This window comes from Palaemon carinicauda, chromosome 13 (genome assembly GCF_036898095.1).
Source record: "Palaemon carinicauda isolate YSFRI2023 chromosome 13, ASM3689809v2, whole genome shotgun sequence".
NCBI lineage: Eukaryota > Metazoa > Arthropoda > Malacostraca > Decapoda > Palaemonidae > Palaemon > Palaemon carinicauda.
In genome coordinates this window covers 145,075,436-145,092,915 of record NC_090737.1, presented here as the reverse complement: position 1 = coordinate 145,092,915, position 17,480 = coordinate 145,075,436, and the positions used below count along the sequence as shown (strand labels likewise).

Genomic DNA, 17,480 nt, shown 5'->3' with positions numbered 1-17,480 from the left:
TACTACTTCATCATCATCATTGCATACATTCCGTATTATTTTAGATTTTAGTTTTCCAATTTTACTCGTCTTGGTGTCGGCAACCATGGCTTAACTCTTGTTTGCTGCTTACTCTCTGATCTTTTCATCTGCAAAGTTTACAACCACATATCCATTTGAAGTTGACCTCATATTAAGAATTGGAATGTCTTTACGTGCATGTTCAACCTCTTTTTTTCTGTCAGTGATTTTAGTTGATGCCTTAGTCGATTTCATTCTTAGTACATTTTTATCTTCACTTTGTCAGCATATGTCATTTTCTCTTGTTTTGGGTTCAACAATGTTTGAAGTGTTAACTTGATTGATTCATATTCATTAATAGATTATCAACTTTCTCAGTTAGATCAGTGGCCAGGGTGGAATTTGCTGCGTCCACAGTGAGTTCTGCAATACGGCATTTCAATTCAGCGATTTTCTCTTCATGTCCTTTTACATAAAGGTCTTTCATTTTCAATTCCTCCTCCATTTTCAATATAGTTTTCTTGGCCATAATGGCTTCATCTACACAGAGTGGACAAATCCATTTCCAGTTTGTTACGTCTTCATCACTGATGGTTGCCTCTATAAACCCAAACACTTCTTGTGATAGCACTATTACAGCCACATTCTAACCACTTTTTATCCGTCTCCCCCCGAAAATCCACACAAGGGGTAAATAACCATGGTGTACTTTTACTTTTCACTTTAGTCTCTCCATAAAATTAACTAATATTTTCAAAGCTTTCACACAGACAAGAATATAAGCAGAACACTCCTCAGGGCAAGAATTCGACAAGGACAAGCACCACAATAACACATCTTCACTTGACAACATCTCAACACTAGGAAAAATACAGATTACTTTCAAAATTTGCTATTTGCTCCTACACATATACAAATCTTCGACCTGTAAAACATGTGCAGCAAGCAATGCACATAAAAGTAAAGGAGTATGTTCTATCTACATTTTCATCTACATTGAAGGAGTAAAATGCCAATTGCATGTGCCTTCTGAATGTCAAAAAAATAAGGCTAATGTGATTGGCTTTTGTTCAAAATCTGTAAATATATCATTTTCCAAGAGTGAAAGAAAGTTCAAGGTAGAATATCATATTTGTGAGCCAACTTGCAAAGCTCATACAATGTTACTAGGTTGTAAAACCAATTTAGTATATAAATCATAATTTTTTTCCAGTAATTCACAAATATAACTGGTCAGTTAAATTTGTCTATAATCGTTTGGATTACAATCAGAAGAGTGGAAAGGGAAAACACCAACACTGATCAAGTGTTCAAATAAAACTTGTTTGTCTTACATCTGAGATAATATCTCAGTAAATATCAAACTGAAGATATACATGGGTGAACTAGAAACAAAAGTTAGAAATCAATTATGAAATGATGGATATGCATGAATGATTTGTCATAAAACATATTTTTTTTTTCCTTGCGAGGTCAAAGTTAATACGATTAAATCTCAAGGGAATGAGGAGGAATCTATCGTTGAAAACAGTGCTATTAAACCTGAAGCTTTGTTGTCAATCTCTTCTCAATACATGGCAGGCGGGTGGCAGCATAGCTACCACTTGGAGAGAGGAAGGTATGATAGTGTGAGAACATTTTGTATTATTTTTATTAAGAGATCAAGTTGGCACTTGCAGTTAATAGTATTTTGTATTCAAAGGTAAGATTCATGGAAATAATTCATACAGTACACAGGACAGTAACAATTGGTGTATTACTCTTAGTTATTCTATTAATAATGAGCTATTTTTCAATGAAACTTTACGGGGGAGTTAAAAAAAAAATACCATAGCGTGATTAATTTTACGTCAGTAATTTTGAATCCTGATAACTTTCCTATTAGCTCTAAAAAGGAAGGGTTTCTCTCTATTTTTTAAGTTTCAAGAATTAAATATTGTATTTTCTAAATACAGGGAAAGTCAGGCAGACTACATAATTTACCTGCAAAATATTGTCGTGTTGGTGGGACAGACATAATTTCAGTTCACCTAGAGCCTCGGTAATCTCACTCTCTCCCACTTTATTGTTGTTGGCATTTTCATGCTGAAAATGGGAAATTATTAGATGCAATAATGTAAAATTACTGTGAGTAATAACATGGATAATGCATAATTCTACTTCTAGTTAATACATATTTGCAAAGAATATATCCCAGCACACAAACTCATAAGTAAAATTTTAAGCGTAGGATAAAAATCCAATATACATATACAAAACTTCCATGAAAGTACTAATGTTTGTAAAAACTGACTCAGCTTTATATCTAACAATGGAATTGACAATAGGCTACTTGAATTAGCATATCAAATAAAAAATAACTTCTAGTAAATACAATTTTTACAATATAACCCTGCCATTGTACCAACAGTAAAAACTTCATACACCTACAAGTTGAATCAGTCATAAAACAAAATAAAGTTGCATATCTTTGCCACTAGTTATGTAAAAGTAGTTTAACCCCGCCGATAATATTTATTCCAACAATTGGGCTGCCCTGAAGGGTTTGCCTTAGAAATTGAAATAAATTATAGTACTCAAAATTCTGTGCAATAATTGGATAGGTAAAAAATTTGAGGATTTTGGAACAATTGTGTACTTCATGCCACTAGATGGAACCTCCTAACTCACAACACAAGCTGAGGTAAATAATGTACGATGTAGATTCCATTTATATGATAAAATTGTTGCTAAATGTGATCTCACTGCCATAATAAAAAAGAATACCTAATGACCAGCCCCTTGTAAGCATGACTCTGGATGACAGTTACTGTAGGCCTTCCACAGCCTACTGACTGGATAAACCCTAAACTGGCATGTTTCACCCAGTTCTATAAAATACATAAAAAAGATGATCTTTGTATGTTGTGTATGCACTATAAGACACATAACCATGACCAACTTTTGATTCTTCTAACAAAGAGTAAATATTTAATAATGTTATTTCACTGCAATGCAAAAAAGAAATAAAGGATACCATATATAAAAAATTTTTAAGTATCTTGTATTTTTTATCTATATAAACCTGAGTCCTATAAATAGGGAGATGATTTCGTTGCAAGGTGGACCAGCCGATGAATTCATTAATGAGGTAGTTAACAACACATGGTGCGCGCGGGCAAGAAGCCACGCCCCACCCACCTGTCAGAAGTTTCACTTTGACCTTTCAGATTGATAGCAGTAGAGTAGTTGAGGAAAGAAGTTCAACTTGAAGGTAAAATAAAAATTACTTTTAAAATTCGTTAATTGTTCCTACAAGTATACACACCTTCATCCTGTAAATAGGGAGACTCATTGCTTAGTGGTTTAGAAGGCCCCCTAGAACCAACTAGGTTTTTTCCCCTGGAAATATCAGTCTGCCTGGTTCCACACAGGAACAAGGAGATGACTCCAACACTTCTTATATGAATGAGAAGATTGATAGGGCCTGACCTGTCCAAGATGAATTGTACATAGTCAAGAGAAAGGGATAACAGACCAGAATAATAAAGGGATTTTGACGTAGGAAAAATCTATTTCTGGGCGAGGGACCTGTGCCGCCCAGTGAATAAGCTCCTATTAGCACTTATTCTTAGGTAATTTACTGCTAAATATACCAGAGAAAAAATGTAAAGGAGTGCTAGGTTAACTAGCTCGCTCACCTATTGGTGTCGGTATAAAATTGGGCGTATAATCCAGAGGTCCCGCACTATTTAGATTCATCCACGACAAAGACCCCAATAGAGGAGAGCCGCTCAACCTCACTCGGCACCAGCAACTCTGCATCCGCTCAGAACCCAACTCCTTAGCACCCAAAGTTTGGGGACTCCAAGGGAGAGGAGCTGGGAGGGTTCACTGGGCGGCACAGGTCCCTCGCCCAGAAATAGATTTTTCCTACGTCAAAATCCCTTTTCTGGGCTTGAACCTGTGCCGGCCAGTGAATATATACAAGAGAAATGTCACCAAACTTGCAAAATAAAGGAAAAACATAAACATAAGGGAAATACAAGTTGCTTTAATCAGAGATGAGTGCCAAAAACAGCTATGAGGGTATTTTAAAAAGAACATAAATCCACTTGGTAGAACAATTGACCAAAAAAGGTAAGGTATAATAATGCCGTGAGTGATGATATATACAGATACTCAGGAGTCAAAAATTTACAAATATAATAATAGTAATCAGGTGCGAAACCAACGAATACAAATAGGGTATAAATGAGGCAGGTAAGGGGGAGAGATAAAATAACAAGGAATTAACATATGAGTTACCTGGGGGTAACTACGCTCCCTGCAGCTACTGTAGGAAATTTAAGGGCTTCCAAATGTTTAAGGTAGTGTTTCTTGAACACTGAGGGTGACTTCCACCCTGTATACCTGGAATGATCCGTAAAATTCATGTGGTGAAAAAAGTTCACCGAAGTAGCAACCGCTCTGATATCATGTGCAAGAGGAAAAGAGTCAGGGCTAGCTGGTTTAATAAAATACAAGATTTGTTGCCTGATCCCTTTAATGGTAATGGTACCGCCTTGTTCTCTAACGAATAGAGGCCCCGAGGAGTTAGAGGAGGTCCGGGATAAATAAGACCTAAGAGTAGTAACAGGGCACAGAGACGGATCTTGCGTGAGGGGAACAATTTTCCAGGAGGACCATCTGTTCTGAGGGTCTTCGTTCTTAGCTAAAAAGAATTTGTTAGGTGAAAGAAGGACCTCTCCCGAAGGAAGGAACTCAATATGACCCGGGTCTCTTGACAAAGCTGCCAGTTCAGAAATTCTTGCTCCGGAAGCCAAACTCACCAGGAAAAGTGTTTTCCTGAGAAGGGGAATATAATCACAAGAACTGTTAATGGTATCAGAAGCCAATTTGAGTACATCATTAAGGAACCAGGTAACCGGGGTAGGACGAGTAACCGGTTTCAGTCTGGCACAAGCTTTCGGAATTGAAGCTAACAAAGAGTCGGTTAAGTCTATGTTAAAACCCACTAGGAAGATCTTTTTCAAGGCAGATTTAATAGTGGTGATAGTATTGGCTGCCAGACCTGATTCTAATAAAGTTCTAAAGAAAGTAACTGTAAGGTTCAAGTTCATACAGTGTACGTCTGAGTCTATCAAAAATTTAGTCAACTTTTTAACCGCCGAATCATATTGGCGGATGGTGGAATCCCGTTTATCTGATTCTAGGAACAGGGTGTTTTGAGGATCGATATTGGCACCATGCATGGCCACAAACTTCATGAAGTCCATAAAGTTAGGGCGCTCTGAATGTTTGAGAAAGCGTACACAACGCGTGTTTGTGCTATCTGAGACAGAACCGGATTGGGTATCGGGTGAGGATGTAGTCTCAACTCTCGCAGGAGAGGGTACCAATTGCTCTTGGGCCAGTTGGGTGCGACCAAGGCTACTCGTCCCTTGAAGGATCTCAGTTTGTCTAGGACTTTCAGTAAAAGATTCACCGGGGGAAAGAGATAAATCCTTTCCCAGATGTCCCAATTCTGTGACATGGCGTCTGTGGCGTAAGCCTGAGGGTCTAGATTGGGAGCCACATATACTCTCAATTTGTGGTTGGACTCCGTGGCGAAGAGGTCCACTTGGAGACCCGGAACCCGAGAGAGAATCCACCGGAATGACTTTAGATCGAGTGACCATTCCGATTCTAGAGGGGAGGTCCGGGACAAGGCGTCTGCCACTACGTTCCGGACTCCCGCCAGGTGGACAGCTGAAAGATGCCAATGGTTCGAGGCTGCTAGGGAGAATATGGCTACTAGAACATGGTTCAGAGGCCCTGATTTTGATCCGCCTCTGTTGAGGCAGCGGACCACCACTTCGCTGTCGAGAACCAGACGAAGGTGTTGTCTCTTGGGTGGAGCGAGACGTTTCAGGGTTAGAAGAACTGCCATGGCCTCCAGCACATTGATGCGAAATTGGCGGAATAAGGGAGACCAAAGACCTTGAACTTTCCTGAGCTGAGAATAGCCTCCCCAGCCTGATAGGGATGCGTCCGTGTGAATGATTAACTTCGGAGGCGGAAATCGAAGGGGAACTGACTTTGACAGATTGTTGGCCCTTGTCCAAGGTAGAAGTCTTTCCCGGAGAATGGGAGGAAGGCGGACTTTCCTGTCCCGGAGCTTCCGGTTCGCCCTCGAACGCCAGACACGATTGATATCTTTCAATTTTGCCTTCAGAAGTAGATCCGTCACTGAAGCAAATTGAAGGGACCCTAGGATCCTCTCTTGGAGTCGTCTGGAACTTACTTTGTCTTTGAGAAAGCGTTTGGTGTTCCTTGCAATCTCTAACCTCTTGGGTTTGGGAAGACACAGAGTATGAGATATAAGATCCCATTGCAGGCCGAGCCATTGGAACTTTGATTTCGGAAGAAGACGGGACTTCTTGAAGTTGATCTGGAAGCCTAGAGATTGAAGGTATTGGATGACTCTGTGAGTGGCTTTTAGGCAATTTTGGGAGGTGTCTCACCAAATGAGCCAGTCGTCCAGATAGGCTACTACTTGAATCCCTTGATTTCTGAGTCTCTGCAATTTCTGCTAACTTTGTGAAGATCCTTGGGGCGATATTGAGCCCGAAAGGCATCACCTTGAAGGAGTAACTTTTGTCCCCTAGGCGGAAGCCTAGATACGGACGGAAGTGTCTCGCTATCGGGACGTGATAATAGGCGTCTGTAAGATCGATAGAGGTGGTGACGGCCCCACGGGGAAGTAAGGTCCGCACCTGCGAGACGGTAAGCATTCGAAACTTGTCGCATTGAATGGACAAGTTGAGAAGGGATAGGTCTAGAATCACTCTTCTCTTGTCCGAATCCCTCTTCGGGACACTGAACAGCCGACCCTAAAACTTCAAGTGTTTCGTTTCTAGTATGGCGTTCTTTTGTAACAGGTCCTGGACAAATTCGACTAGGTCCGGAGTGGAATGTTGATGAAATCTGTTCGGAGGTGGAGGTCCTTGAATCCAACTCCACCCCAGTCCCTTGGAGATGATACTGAAAGCCCAGGGACTGAACCTCCATTTGTTGCGGAAGGCATAAAGCCTTCCCCCTACCCGCTGCACCTCAGTATTGGTTTGAGGAGTTGCCTCCACGTCCGCCTCGGAAGTTCTTTCCCTTGCGAAAGAATCTACCTCTACCTCTGTTCTGGTTTGAACCACGGTGGTAGCCTCTACCTCTATTATAACTCTGGGAAGAGCCTTGAGCCTCATAAGACTGGTTAAAGGCTGGAGAGGTGGTAGAGGCACCGGGAAGCTGGCTCTTAGGGAGCAGAACGGTGACATAGTCGTCCGATGAAGGAGCCTGAGAGGTGGAAGGCTGTGCAGGAGCAGCAGGAGATGGAGGAAGAGGCTGTCGGAAAATGGACGAACTACTCTGCTGTTGCCGGAACTGGGTGGAGGTATACGGGCGGAGCTTCTTCCTACCCCGGGCTTGGTAATTTGCGGGGTCATATTTCCGTTTAGAAGTCAAACCCCAACGGGCTTTAAGGCTCTGATTGACTCTAGTAGCCTCTGCCAAGACTTCCTCCACAAGATCCTCAGGGAAGAGATTTGAACCCCAGCAAGAGGACCGGATAAGTTTATTAGGCTCGTGCCTAATAGTCGCCTCAGCCATGACGTGTTTGCGACACCTACGTTTAGCCATAGCAAAGTCATATAAATCAAAATATAATGACTGCAACGTAGCCTTATTAAGAGACTTAAAGATACTCTCAGTATCATAAGTTAAGGCTATCGACTCCGTAGATGTGGCCAAGTTCAAAGTTCGGCCAACACGTAGGCGGGAATCATACTCCTGTTTAATAAGGGACTCCGGGAGACGGGGAAGCCGCTCACTAAACATAACTGAAGCACAGTCCGCTGTTAGCTTGCCAGAAGTAAAAGTGGTATGGACATTGTCCCAACACTCATTGCCTGAAGGAAGAAGGAGGGAGATCGGATCCACCTCTCGGATTGGAGGCAAGGGCTTCTCCTCCAGAGCATATTGGAAAGCAAGCTCTGCTACCTTATTGACGCATGGAGTCACGGTGTTTTTGTCCATTAAGAACATTGTGAAGGAACTCTTATAAGGCGTCAACATGGTATTGGTGCAACCAATATCATTCAGGAGCCTAGCCCAAACAGATTGGGCTTGTTCTTTTGGAAAAATGACAGTCTCTTTGGGGACCTTATCCAGCCGAACCAGAGTTTCCTCGGTAAGCCTGGCATAACCATGAAATGGAAATGCTAGACCAGGAGGAAAGAATTCAAAATCCTCTAGAGGACGAGTGCCAAGACCTTCCAATGTTAACATCCCGTCTGAGAATGGGGAATGAAGAGCCATGCGCCAAGGGTTATTCTTGGTAAACGGCGGGAGCTTAGAGGCATCCGGGATGAGAGAGCTTTGAACTCGCTCCGGAGCACCTTGCTCTAATGCCCCAAGTCTCTGACCAATGTTAGAGAACATCGTGTCCATCTTGGCCTTCATTTCCGACACAATCTTAGATTGCATCTCCGATACGATGCGAAGCATGGCTGATTCGGAAAGGCCCGGGCTAGGAGCAGAAGTGGCGGATTGTACTCCCGGGTCGTGAGACTTAGAGGAGGAGCCGGAAGCCTTAGATGACGGGTTTGTATTTGGCTTGGAACTATGGGAAGCCTTGTGGGGCTTACGAGCTTTTGGCAAAGTTCTAGATGTAGACTTATCTTTGGGGGGAACCGGGTGTGATCGATGAGACGAATCACGGTCCCCAGAAAAACCATGAAAAGAAGAGAGATCAGATGAAGAAGAAAGAGCGGGGCTGAGGATAGGAATCTCAGCGCCGGTAACACCTGCCTCACTTACCACCCTACCTGCATCCGGATCGTCCAATAACATGGGTTCAACATCCAAGTTCATGGAAGCAACATTGTCTTCCAGATCTCCGGGGGCATCCAACGGATCTTGTTCCTGGTCGATGAATCCCACTATGGTGGCATCAATGTCGGCAATGATGGGTGCCGCAACATGCCTAGCCACAGCGGCTGAAGACTTGGCATTAGGGTAGATCATGGCACAGTAGTCTTCAGATAGGACGTAAGGCTGTTTAGATTTAACGTTTCTGGCAAATCCCCCAACCCACACTTTAAGTGTGGCCCGAGCCGCACTCTTCTGCTCCGGGGATGCCTGAAATAATAGTGGGAATTATAAAAAGGAAGATTCCCGGTGGTCCTTCAAGACCATATAAATCTTACTAAATAGTGTATGTATACCAAAAAAGGTAAAATAATTAGAAAGGCAACATAGCCAACGGGACTCACCGAATCAGATCCGAGGGTGGTGATGAGGTCAAAACAGACCATACAGTTATCAGGGTGCCAGACCACTATGTCCTCCAGCTGAACTCCGCAGAGGGCGTGAGACCTACATACCGTATGGCCACAAGGCTGATGAAGAACAGCCGCACAGGCCGTCGTCTGACAATGCACCATCTATAAAAAGAATAGTATATGAGAAACTGTAATTCTCTTAAGTAGGGGCGGGTCCGGAGGACCCGGGACTAACATAAGTCTAACTTAAGACTAGAGCTTAACTGTAATACTCTTAAGTAGGGGCGGGTCCGGAGGACCCGGGCCTAAACATAAGTCTAACTTAAGACTAGAGTATAGCTATCCATTCCGGTCGAGCCGGGATCATAAAAAGGATGCAACAAAGAATTAAGACACATGGTGTCTGATTTCCCGGAGCGAGGTTAAGCCCCGGGCCGGGAAATAAAAGTATAACCATAAACCAATACATATAGGAACTCCGGGATAGTGATCTGTCATATATAATCCTATATAACCATAGGAACTGTTATAAATTAATAGGGGGGCGGAACTGTAGATAAGAACCGCCAACCGAACCCGGAGGGTTTCGTATAACATAATAAAAGTGTGATAGGTGAATATAAAATAGGGTGCACCGGGATCCTACTCTGTTGACCGGTGGCCAACCCGTCTAGACAGAGCGAAACCGCCGGGACACCCAGAGGACAAAGTCCATAAACACTGAACTACCCCCTCTAAAAGGAGGGAAGGCAACGGTCCCCTAGGGGAGGGGGGGAGAGAAGCCTAGCCACCAACCTAGCGAGAGGGGGAGCTTGGGGGAGGATCACGTGATACGGAGCAGCAGGGCTACCAACTGACGATCCCCAAACACTACCAGACAGATCATACGGAGTAATAAAGGGATTTTGACGTAGGAAAAATCTATTTCTGGGCGAAGGACCTGTGCCGCTCAGTGAATAAGCTCCATTTAGCACTTATTCTTAGGTAATTTACTGCTAAATATACCAGAGAAAAAATGTAAAGGAGTGCTAGGTTAACTAGCTCGCTCACCTATTGGTGTCGGTATAAAATTGGGCGTATATTCCAGAGGTCCCGCACTATTTAGATTAATCCACGACAGAGAACCCCAATAGAGGAGAGCCGTTCAACCTCACTCGGTACTACTACAATGCATCCGCTCAGAACCCAACTCCTTAGCACCCAAAGTTTGGGGACTCCAAGGGAGAGGAGCTGGGAGGGTTCACTGGGCGGCACAGGTCCTTCGCCCAGAAATAGATTTTTCCTACGTCAAAATCCCTTTTCTGGGCTCGAACCTGTGCCGCCCAGTGAATCTATACAAGAGAAAAATGTCACCAAACTTGCAAAATAAAGGAAAAAACATAAGCGTAAGATAAATACAGGATGCTTTAATCAGAGATGAGTACCAAAAAACAATTATAAGGGTATCTTAAATATAAACATAAATCCAATAAGGTAGGTATAATAATGCCGTGAGTGATAATATATACAGATACTCAGGAGCATAAAATTTACAAATATAACAACAGTATTCAGGTGAGAGACCAACGAATACAATAGGGTATAAATGAGGCAGGTAAGAGGGAGAGATAAAGAGTCAAGGCATTAACCTGAGTTACTCGTGAGTAACTACGCTCCCTGCGGCTACTGTAGAAAATTTTAGGGCTTCCAAATGTTTAAGGTAGTGTTTCTTGAACACTGACGGTGATTTCCACCCTGTATACCTGGAAAGGTCTGTAAAATTCATGTGGTGAAAGAAGTTCACCGAGGTGGCAACCGCCCTGATATCATGTGCAAGGGGAAAAGAGTCAGGGTTAGCTTGTTTAATAAAATACAAAATTTGTTGCCTGATCCCTTTAATAGTAATGGTACCGCCTTGTTCTCTAACGAATAGAGGCCCCGAGGAGTTAGAGGAGGTCCGGGATAGATAAGACCTAAGAGTAGTGACAGGGCACAGCGACGGATCTTGCGTGAGGGGAACAATTTTCCAGGAGGTCCATCTGTTTTGAGGGTCTTCATTCTTAGCCAAAAAGAATTTGTTAGGAGAAAGAAGGACCTCTCCTGAAGGCAGAAAGTCAATATGACCCGGGTCTCTCGACAAGGCTGCCAATTCAGAAATTCTTGCCCCGGAAGCCAAGCTCACTAGAAAAAGTGTTTTCCTGAGAAGGGGCATGTAATCACAAGAACTGTTAATGGTATCAGAAGCCAATTTGAGTACGTCATTAAGGAACCAGGTCACCGGGGTAGGACGAGTAACCGGTTTCAGTCTGGCACAAGCTTTCGGAATTGAAGCTAACAAAGAGTCGGTTAAGTCTATGTTAAAACCCACTAGGAAGATCTTTTTCAGAGCCGATTTAATAGTGGTGATAGTATTGGCTGCCAGACCTGATTCTAATAAAGATCTAAAGAAAGTGACTGTAAGGTTCAAGTTCATACAGTTCACGTCTAAGTCTATTAAAAATTTTGCCAACTTTTTAATTGCAGAGTCATACTGACGGATGGTGGAATCCCGTTTATCCGATTCTAGGAACAAGGTGTTTTGAGGATCAATATTGGCACCATGCATAGCCGCAAACTTCATAAAGTCCATAAAGTTAGGGCGCTCTGAATGTTTGAGAAAGCGTACACAACGCGTGTTTGTACTATCTGAGACAGAACCGGATTGGGTATCGGGTGAGGGTATAATCTCAACTCCCGCAGGAGAGGATACCAGTTGCTCTTGGGCCAGTTGGGTGCGACCAAGGCTACTTGTCCCTTGAAGGATCTCAGTTTGTCTAGAACTTTCAGCAAAAGATTCACCGGGGGAAAGAGATAAATCTTTTCCCAGTTGTCCCAATTCTGTGACATGGCGTCTGTGGCGTAAGCCTGAGGGTCTAGATTGGGAGCCACATATACTCTCAATTTGTGGTTGGATTCCGTGGCGAAGAGGTCCACTTGGAGACCGGGAACCTGAGAGAGAATCCACCGAAATGACTTTAGATCGAGTGACCATTCCGATTCTAGAGGGGAGGTCCGGGACAGGGCGTCTGCCACTACATTCCGGACTCCCGCCAGGTGGACAGCTGAAAGATGCCAACGGTTCGAGGCTGCTAAGGAGAATATGGCTACTAGAACATGGTTCAGAGGCCCTGACTTTGACCCGCCTCTGTTGAGGCAGCGGACCACCACTTCGCTGTCGAGGACCAGACGAAGGTGTTGTCTCTTGGGTGGAGCGAGACGTTTCAGGGTTAGAAGAACTGCCATGGCCTCTAGCACATTGATGTGAAAATGGCGGAACAAGGGAGTCCAAAGACCTTGAACTTTCTTGAGCTGAGAATAGCCGCGCCAACCTGATAGGGATGCGTCTGTGTGAATGATTAATTCCGGGGGCGGAAATCGAAGGGGAACTGACTTTGACAGACTGTTTGCTCTTGTCCAAGGAAGAAGTCTTTCCCGTAGAATGGGAGGAAGGCGGACTTTCCTGTCCCGGAGCTTCCGGTTCGCCCTCGAACGCCAGACACGATTGATATCTTTCAATTTTGCCTTCAGAAGAAGATCCGTCACTGAGGCAAACTGAAGGGACCCCAGAATCTTCTCTTGAAGCCGTCTGGAACTTACTTTGTCTTTGAGAAAGCGTTTGGTGTTCCTTGCAATCTCTAACCTCTTGGGTCTGGGAAGACACAGAGTATGAGATATAAGATCCCATTGCAGGCCGAGCCATTGGAACTTCGATTTTGGAAGAAGACGGGACTTATTGAAGTTGATCTGGAAGCCTAGAGATTGAAGATAATGGATGACTTTGTGAGTGGCTTTTAGGCAATTTTGGGAGGTGTCTGACCAAATGAGCCAGTCGTCCAGATAGGCTACTACTTGAATCCCTTGATTCCTGAGTTCCTGAACAGCGACTTCTGCTAGCTTTGTGAAGATCCTTGGGGCAATGTTGAGCCCGAAAGGCATCACCTTGAAGGAGTAACTTTTGTCCCCTAAGCGAAAGCCTAGGTACGGACGGAAGTGTCTCGCTATCGGGACGTGATAGTAGGCGTCTGTAAGATCGATAGAGGTGGTGACGGCCCCACGGGGAAGTAAGGTCCGCACCTGCGAGACGGTAAGCATTCGAAACTTGTCGCATTGAATGGACAAGTTGAGAAGGGATAGATCTAGAATCACTCTTCTCTTGTCTGAATCCTTCTTCGGGACACTGAACAGCCGACCTTGAAACTTCAGATGTTTCGTTTCTTGTATGGCATTCTTTTGTAAAAGATCCTGGACAAATTCGACCAGGTCCAGAGTGGAATGTTGACGAAATTTGTTCGGAGGAGGAGGTCCTTGAATCCAACTCCACCCTAGTCCCTTGGAGATGATACTGAACGCCCAGGGACTGAACCTCCATTTGTTGTGGAAGGCATAGAGCCTCCCCCCTACCTGCTGCACCTCAGTATTGATTTGAGGAGTTGCCTCCACGTCCGCATCGGAAGTTCTTTCCTCTGCGAAAGGCTCTTCCCCTGCCTTTGTTCTGGTTAGAGCCACGGTGGTAGCCTCTACTTCTACCATAACTCTGGGAAGAGCTATGAGCCTCGAAGGACTGGTTAAAGGCAGGGGAAGTGGCGGAGGCACCAGAAAGCTGGCTCTTAGGTAGCAGAACGGTGACATAGTCATCCGAAGGAGCCCGAGAGGTGGAAGGCTGTGCAGGGGCAACAAAAGATGGAGGAAGAGGCAGCCGGAAGTTGGATGAAGCACTCTGTTGTTGCCTGAACTGGGTGGAGGTATATGGTCTAAGCTTCTTCCTACCCCGGGCTTGATAATTTGCGGGGTCATACTTGCGTTTAGGGGTCAAACCCCAACGGGCTTTAAGGCTCTGATTAACCCTAGTGGCCTCCGCCAAGACTTCCTCTACGAGATCCTCGGGGAAAAGATTTGAACCCCAACAGGAGGACCGGATGAGTTTATTAGGTTCATGCCTAATCGTCGCCTCAGCTAGAACATGCTTGCGACATCTGCGTTTAGCAGTAGCGAAGTCATACAAGTCATAATATAACGACTGTAACGTAGCCTTGTTGAGAGACTTAAAAATACTCTCCGTATCGTAAGTCAAGGCTATCGACTCCGTGGATGTGGCCAGGTTTAGAGTACGGCCCACACGTAGGCGGGAATCATATTCCTGTTTAATGAGAGATTCCGGGAGACGGGGAAGCTTCTCACTAAACAAGACTGAGGCACAGTCTGCTGCAAGCTTGCCGGAGGTAAAGGTGGTATGGACATTGTCCCAACACTCAATACCTGAGGGAAGAAGGAGGGAGATTGGATCCACCTCTCGGATGGGAGGCAAGGGCTTCTCCTCCAGAGCATATTGAAAGGCAAGCTCTGCCACCTTATTGACGCATGGAGTCAAGGTGGTCTTGTCCATTAAGAACATCGTAAAGGAGCTTTTATGAGGCGTCAGCATGGTGTTAGTGCAGCCGATGTCATTCAAAAATCTGGCCCAAACAGATTGGGCTTGCTCCTTCGGGAAGATGACCGTCTCTTTGGGGACCTTGTCTAATCGGACTAAAGCTTCCTCGGTAAGTCTGGCATAACCATGAAATGGAAATGCCAGACCCGGAGGAAAGAATTCAAAGTCCTCTAGAGGACGAGTGCCAAGGCCCTCCAGAGTCAACATTCCGTCTGAGAACGGGGAATGAAGAGCCATCCGCCAGGGGTTGTTCTTGGCAAACGGCGGGAGCTTAGAGGCATCCGGTATGAGAGAGCTTTGGACTCTCTCCGGAGCTCCTTGCTCTAAAGCCCCAATTCTCTGACCGAAGTTAGAGAACATCGTGTCCATCCTCGACTGCATCTCCGAAACCAACTTTGCCTGCATCTCCGACACGATGCGAAGCATAGCTGATTCGGAAAGGCCCGGGCTAGCAGCAGGAGGGGCGGAAGGAACTCCCGGGTCGTGAGACTTAGAGGAGGAACCAGAGGTCTTTGAAGACGGGTTCGTATCATGTTTAGAGCCATGAGAAGTCTTGTGAGGCTTGCGAGCTTTGGGTAAGGTCCTTGAAGTAGACTTATCCTTAGGGGGAACCGGGTATGAACGTTGAGACGAATCACGGTCCCCAGAAAATCCAAGAAAGGAAGAGCGATCAGAAGAAGAAGAAAGAGCGGGGCTGAGGATAGGAATCTCAGCGCCGGACACACCTGCCTCACTTACCACCCTACCTGTATCCGGCTCGTCTAGCAACATTGGTTCGACGTCCAGGTTCATGGAGGCAACATTGTCCTCCAGACCTCCGGGGGCGTCCGATGGATCTTGCTCTGGGTCGATGAGACCCGTTATAGTGGCATCAATGTGGGCAATGATGGGAGCTGCCACATGCCTAGCCACAGCAGCTGAAGACTTGGCGTTGGGGTAAACCATGGTGCAGTAGTCCTCAGATAGGACGTACGGCCGCTTAGACTTTACATTCCGGGCAAACCCACCAATCCACACCTTCCGTGTGGCCCGAGCCGCAGACTTTTGCTCCGGGGATGCCTGAAATAATAGGGGGAATTATAAAAGGGAGACTCCCAATGGTCCTTCAAGACCATAGATATCTTACTAATAGTAAATAAAATAAGAAGGCAATATAGCCAACGGGACTCACCGAGTCAGATCCAAGGGTAGTGATGAGGTCGAAGCAAATCACACAGTTATCCGGGTGCCATACCACAACGTCTTCCAGTTGAACCCCACAAGGGGCGTGAGATCGGCAGACGGAGTGGCCACAAGGCTGGTGCAGAACAGCTGCACAGGCCGGCGTCAGACAATGCACCATCTGTAAAAAGAATAGTATATGAGAAACTGTAATTCTCTTAATTAGGGGCGGGTCTGGAGGACCCGGGCCTAACATAGGTCTAACACAAGATTAGAGCTTAACTGTACTATTCTCTAAGTGGCCTAACATAGGTCTAACACAAGAATAGAGCTTAACTGTACTATTCTTTTAAGTAGGGGAGGGTCCGGAGGACCCGGGCCTAACATAGGTCTAACACAAGATTAGAGCTTAACTGTACTATTCTTTAAGTAGGGGCGGGTCCGGAGGACCCGGGCCTAACATAGGTCTAACACAAGATTAGAGCTTAACTGTAAAAAATAATAAAATTTTTTTTTTTTTTTTTTTTTTTTTTTTTTTTTTTTTTTTTTTTTTATTAGGGGCGGGTCCGGAGGACCCGGGCCTAACATAGGTCTAACGCAAGGTTAGAGCTTAACTGTAATATTCTTACATAGGGGCGGGACCGGGGGTCCCGGGCCTAAACATAAGTCTAACTTGAAACTAAAGTATAGCCATCCATTCCGGTCAAGCCGGGAGCATAAAAAAGGATGCAATAACAAGGAATTAAGACACATAGTGTCTGATTTCCCGGGGTGGGGTAGACCCCGGGCCGGGAAATAAAGGTATATTCAATACCAATTCCTTTAGAGACTCCGGGGTAGTGAACTGTCATATATAATCATCATAGGAAATGTTATAAAATAATAGGGGGGCGGAACTGTAACTAAGAACTGCCAATCGAACCCGGAGGGTTTCGTATAACATAAGCCAGAATGAAAAGTGAATATAAAATAGGGTGCACCGGGATCCAACTCTGTTGACCGGTGGCCAACCAGACAAGACAGAGACTAAACCGCCGGGCCACCCGGAGGACAAAGTCCATAAACACTTAACTACCCCCTCTAAAAGGAGGGAAGGCAACGGTCCCTTAGTGGAGGGGGGAGAAGCCTAGCCTCCCACCTAGCTAGAGGGGGAGCGTGGGGGAGGATCACGTGATACGAGGCAGCAGGGCTACCAACTGACGATCCCCAACCAGACAGATCAAACGGAGTAATGGCACCAATATTCATTATAAAAATAATAATAGCGTTAAATATATGAATAAACACATAGAAAATTTTTGGGCAAGGTATGCAACATAAATAATTAAATCACAAAAGACACACCTGATGGCTAAAATAACATTGCCGCCTTAGCACGGTCGGCAGCCATAGCGATACGTAAATGATATCGGCCCAAAAATTGAACCACGAGGATTCTAAACGCTAAATAATGAATATTCACAATAACAAATAATATTTGATAATAAAAATAATACACATAGTAACACCGCAAGTGAAAATTAAAAGCTCTCAAAAACAGGAGTACCAACTGTAGTGAAATCAAGCAAGATCGGTAT

General features: G+C 44.7%; 1 protein-coding gene across 1 annotated transcript in view; it reads right to left on the bottom strand.

Moving 5' to 3' along the window:
* The window catches only part of LOC137652547 (uncharacterized), a 504,806-nt gene that overhangs the window by 176,949 nt on the left and 310,377 nt on the right, over positions 1-17,480 (bottom strand). Inside the window, exon 8 of the mRNA XM_068386031.1 lies at positions 1,984-2,085. Within this exon, the coding sequence (XP_068242132.1) occupies positions 1,984-2,085 (102 nt within the window). The remainder of the gene's footprint in view (positions 1-1,983; positions 2,086-17,480) is intronic.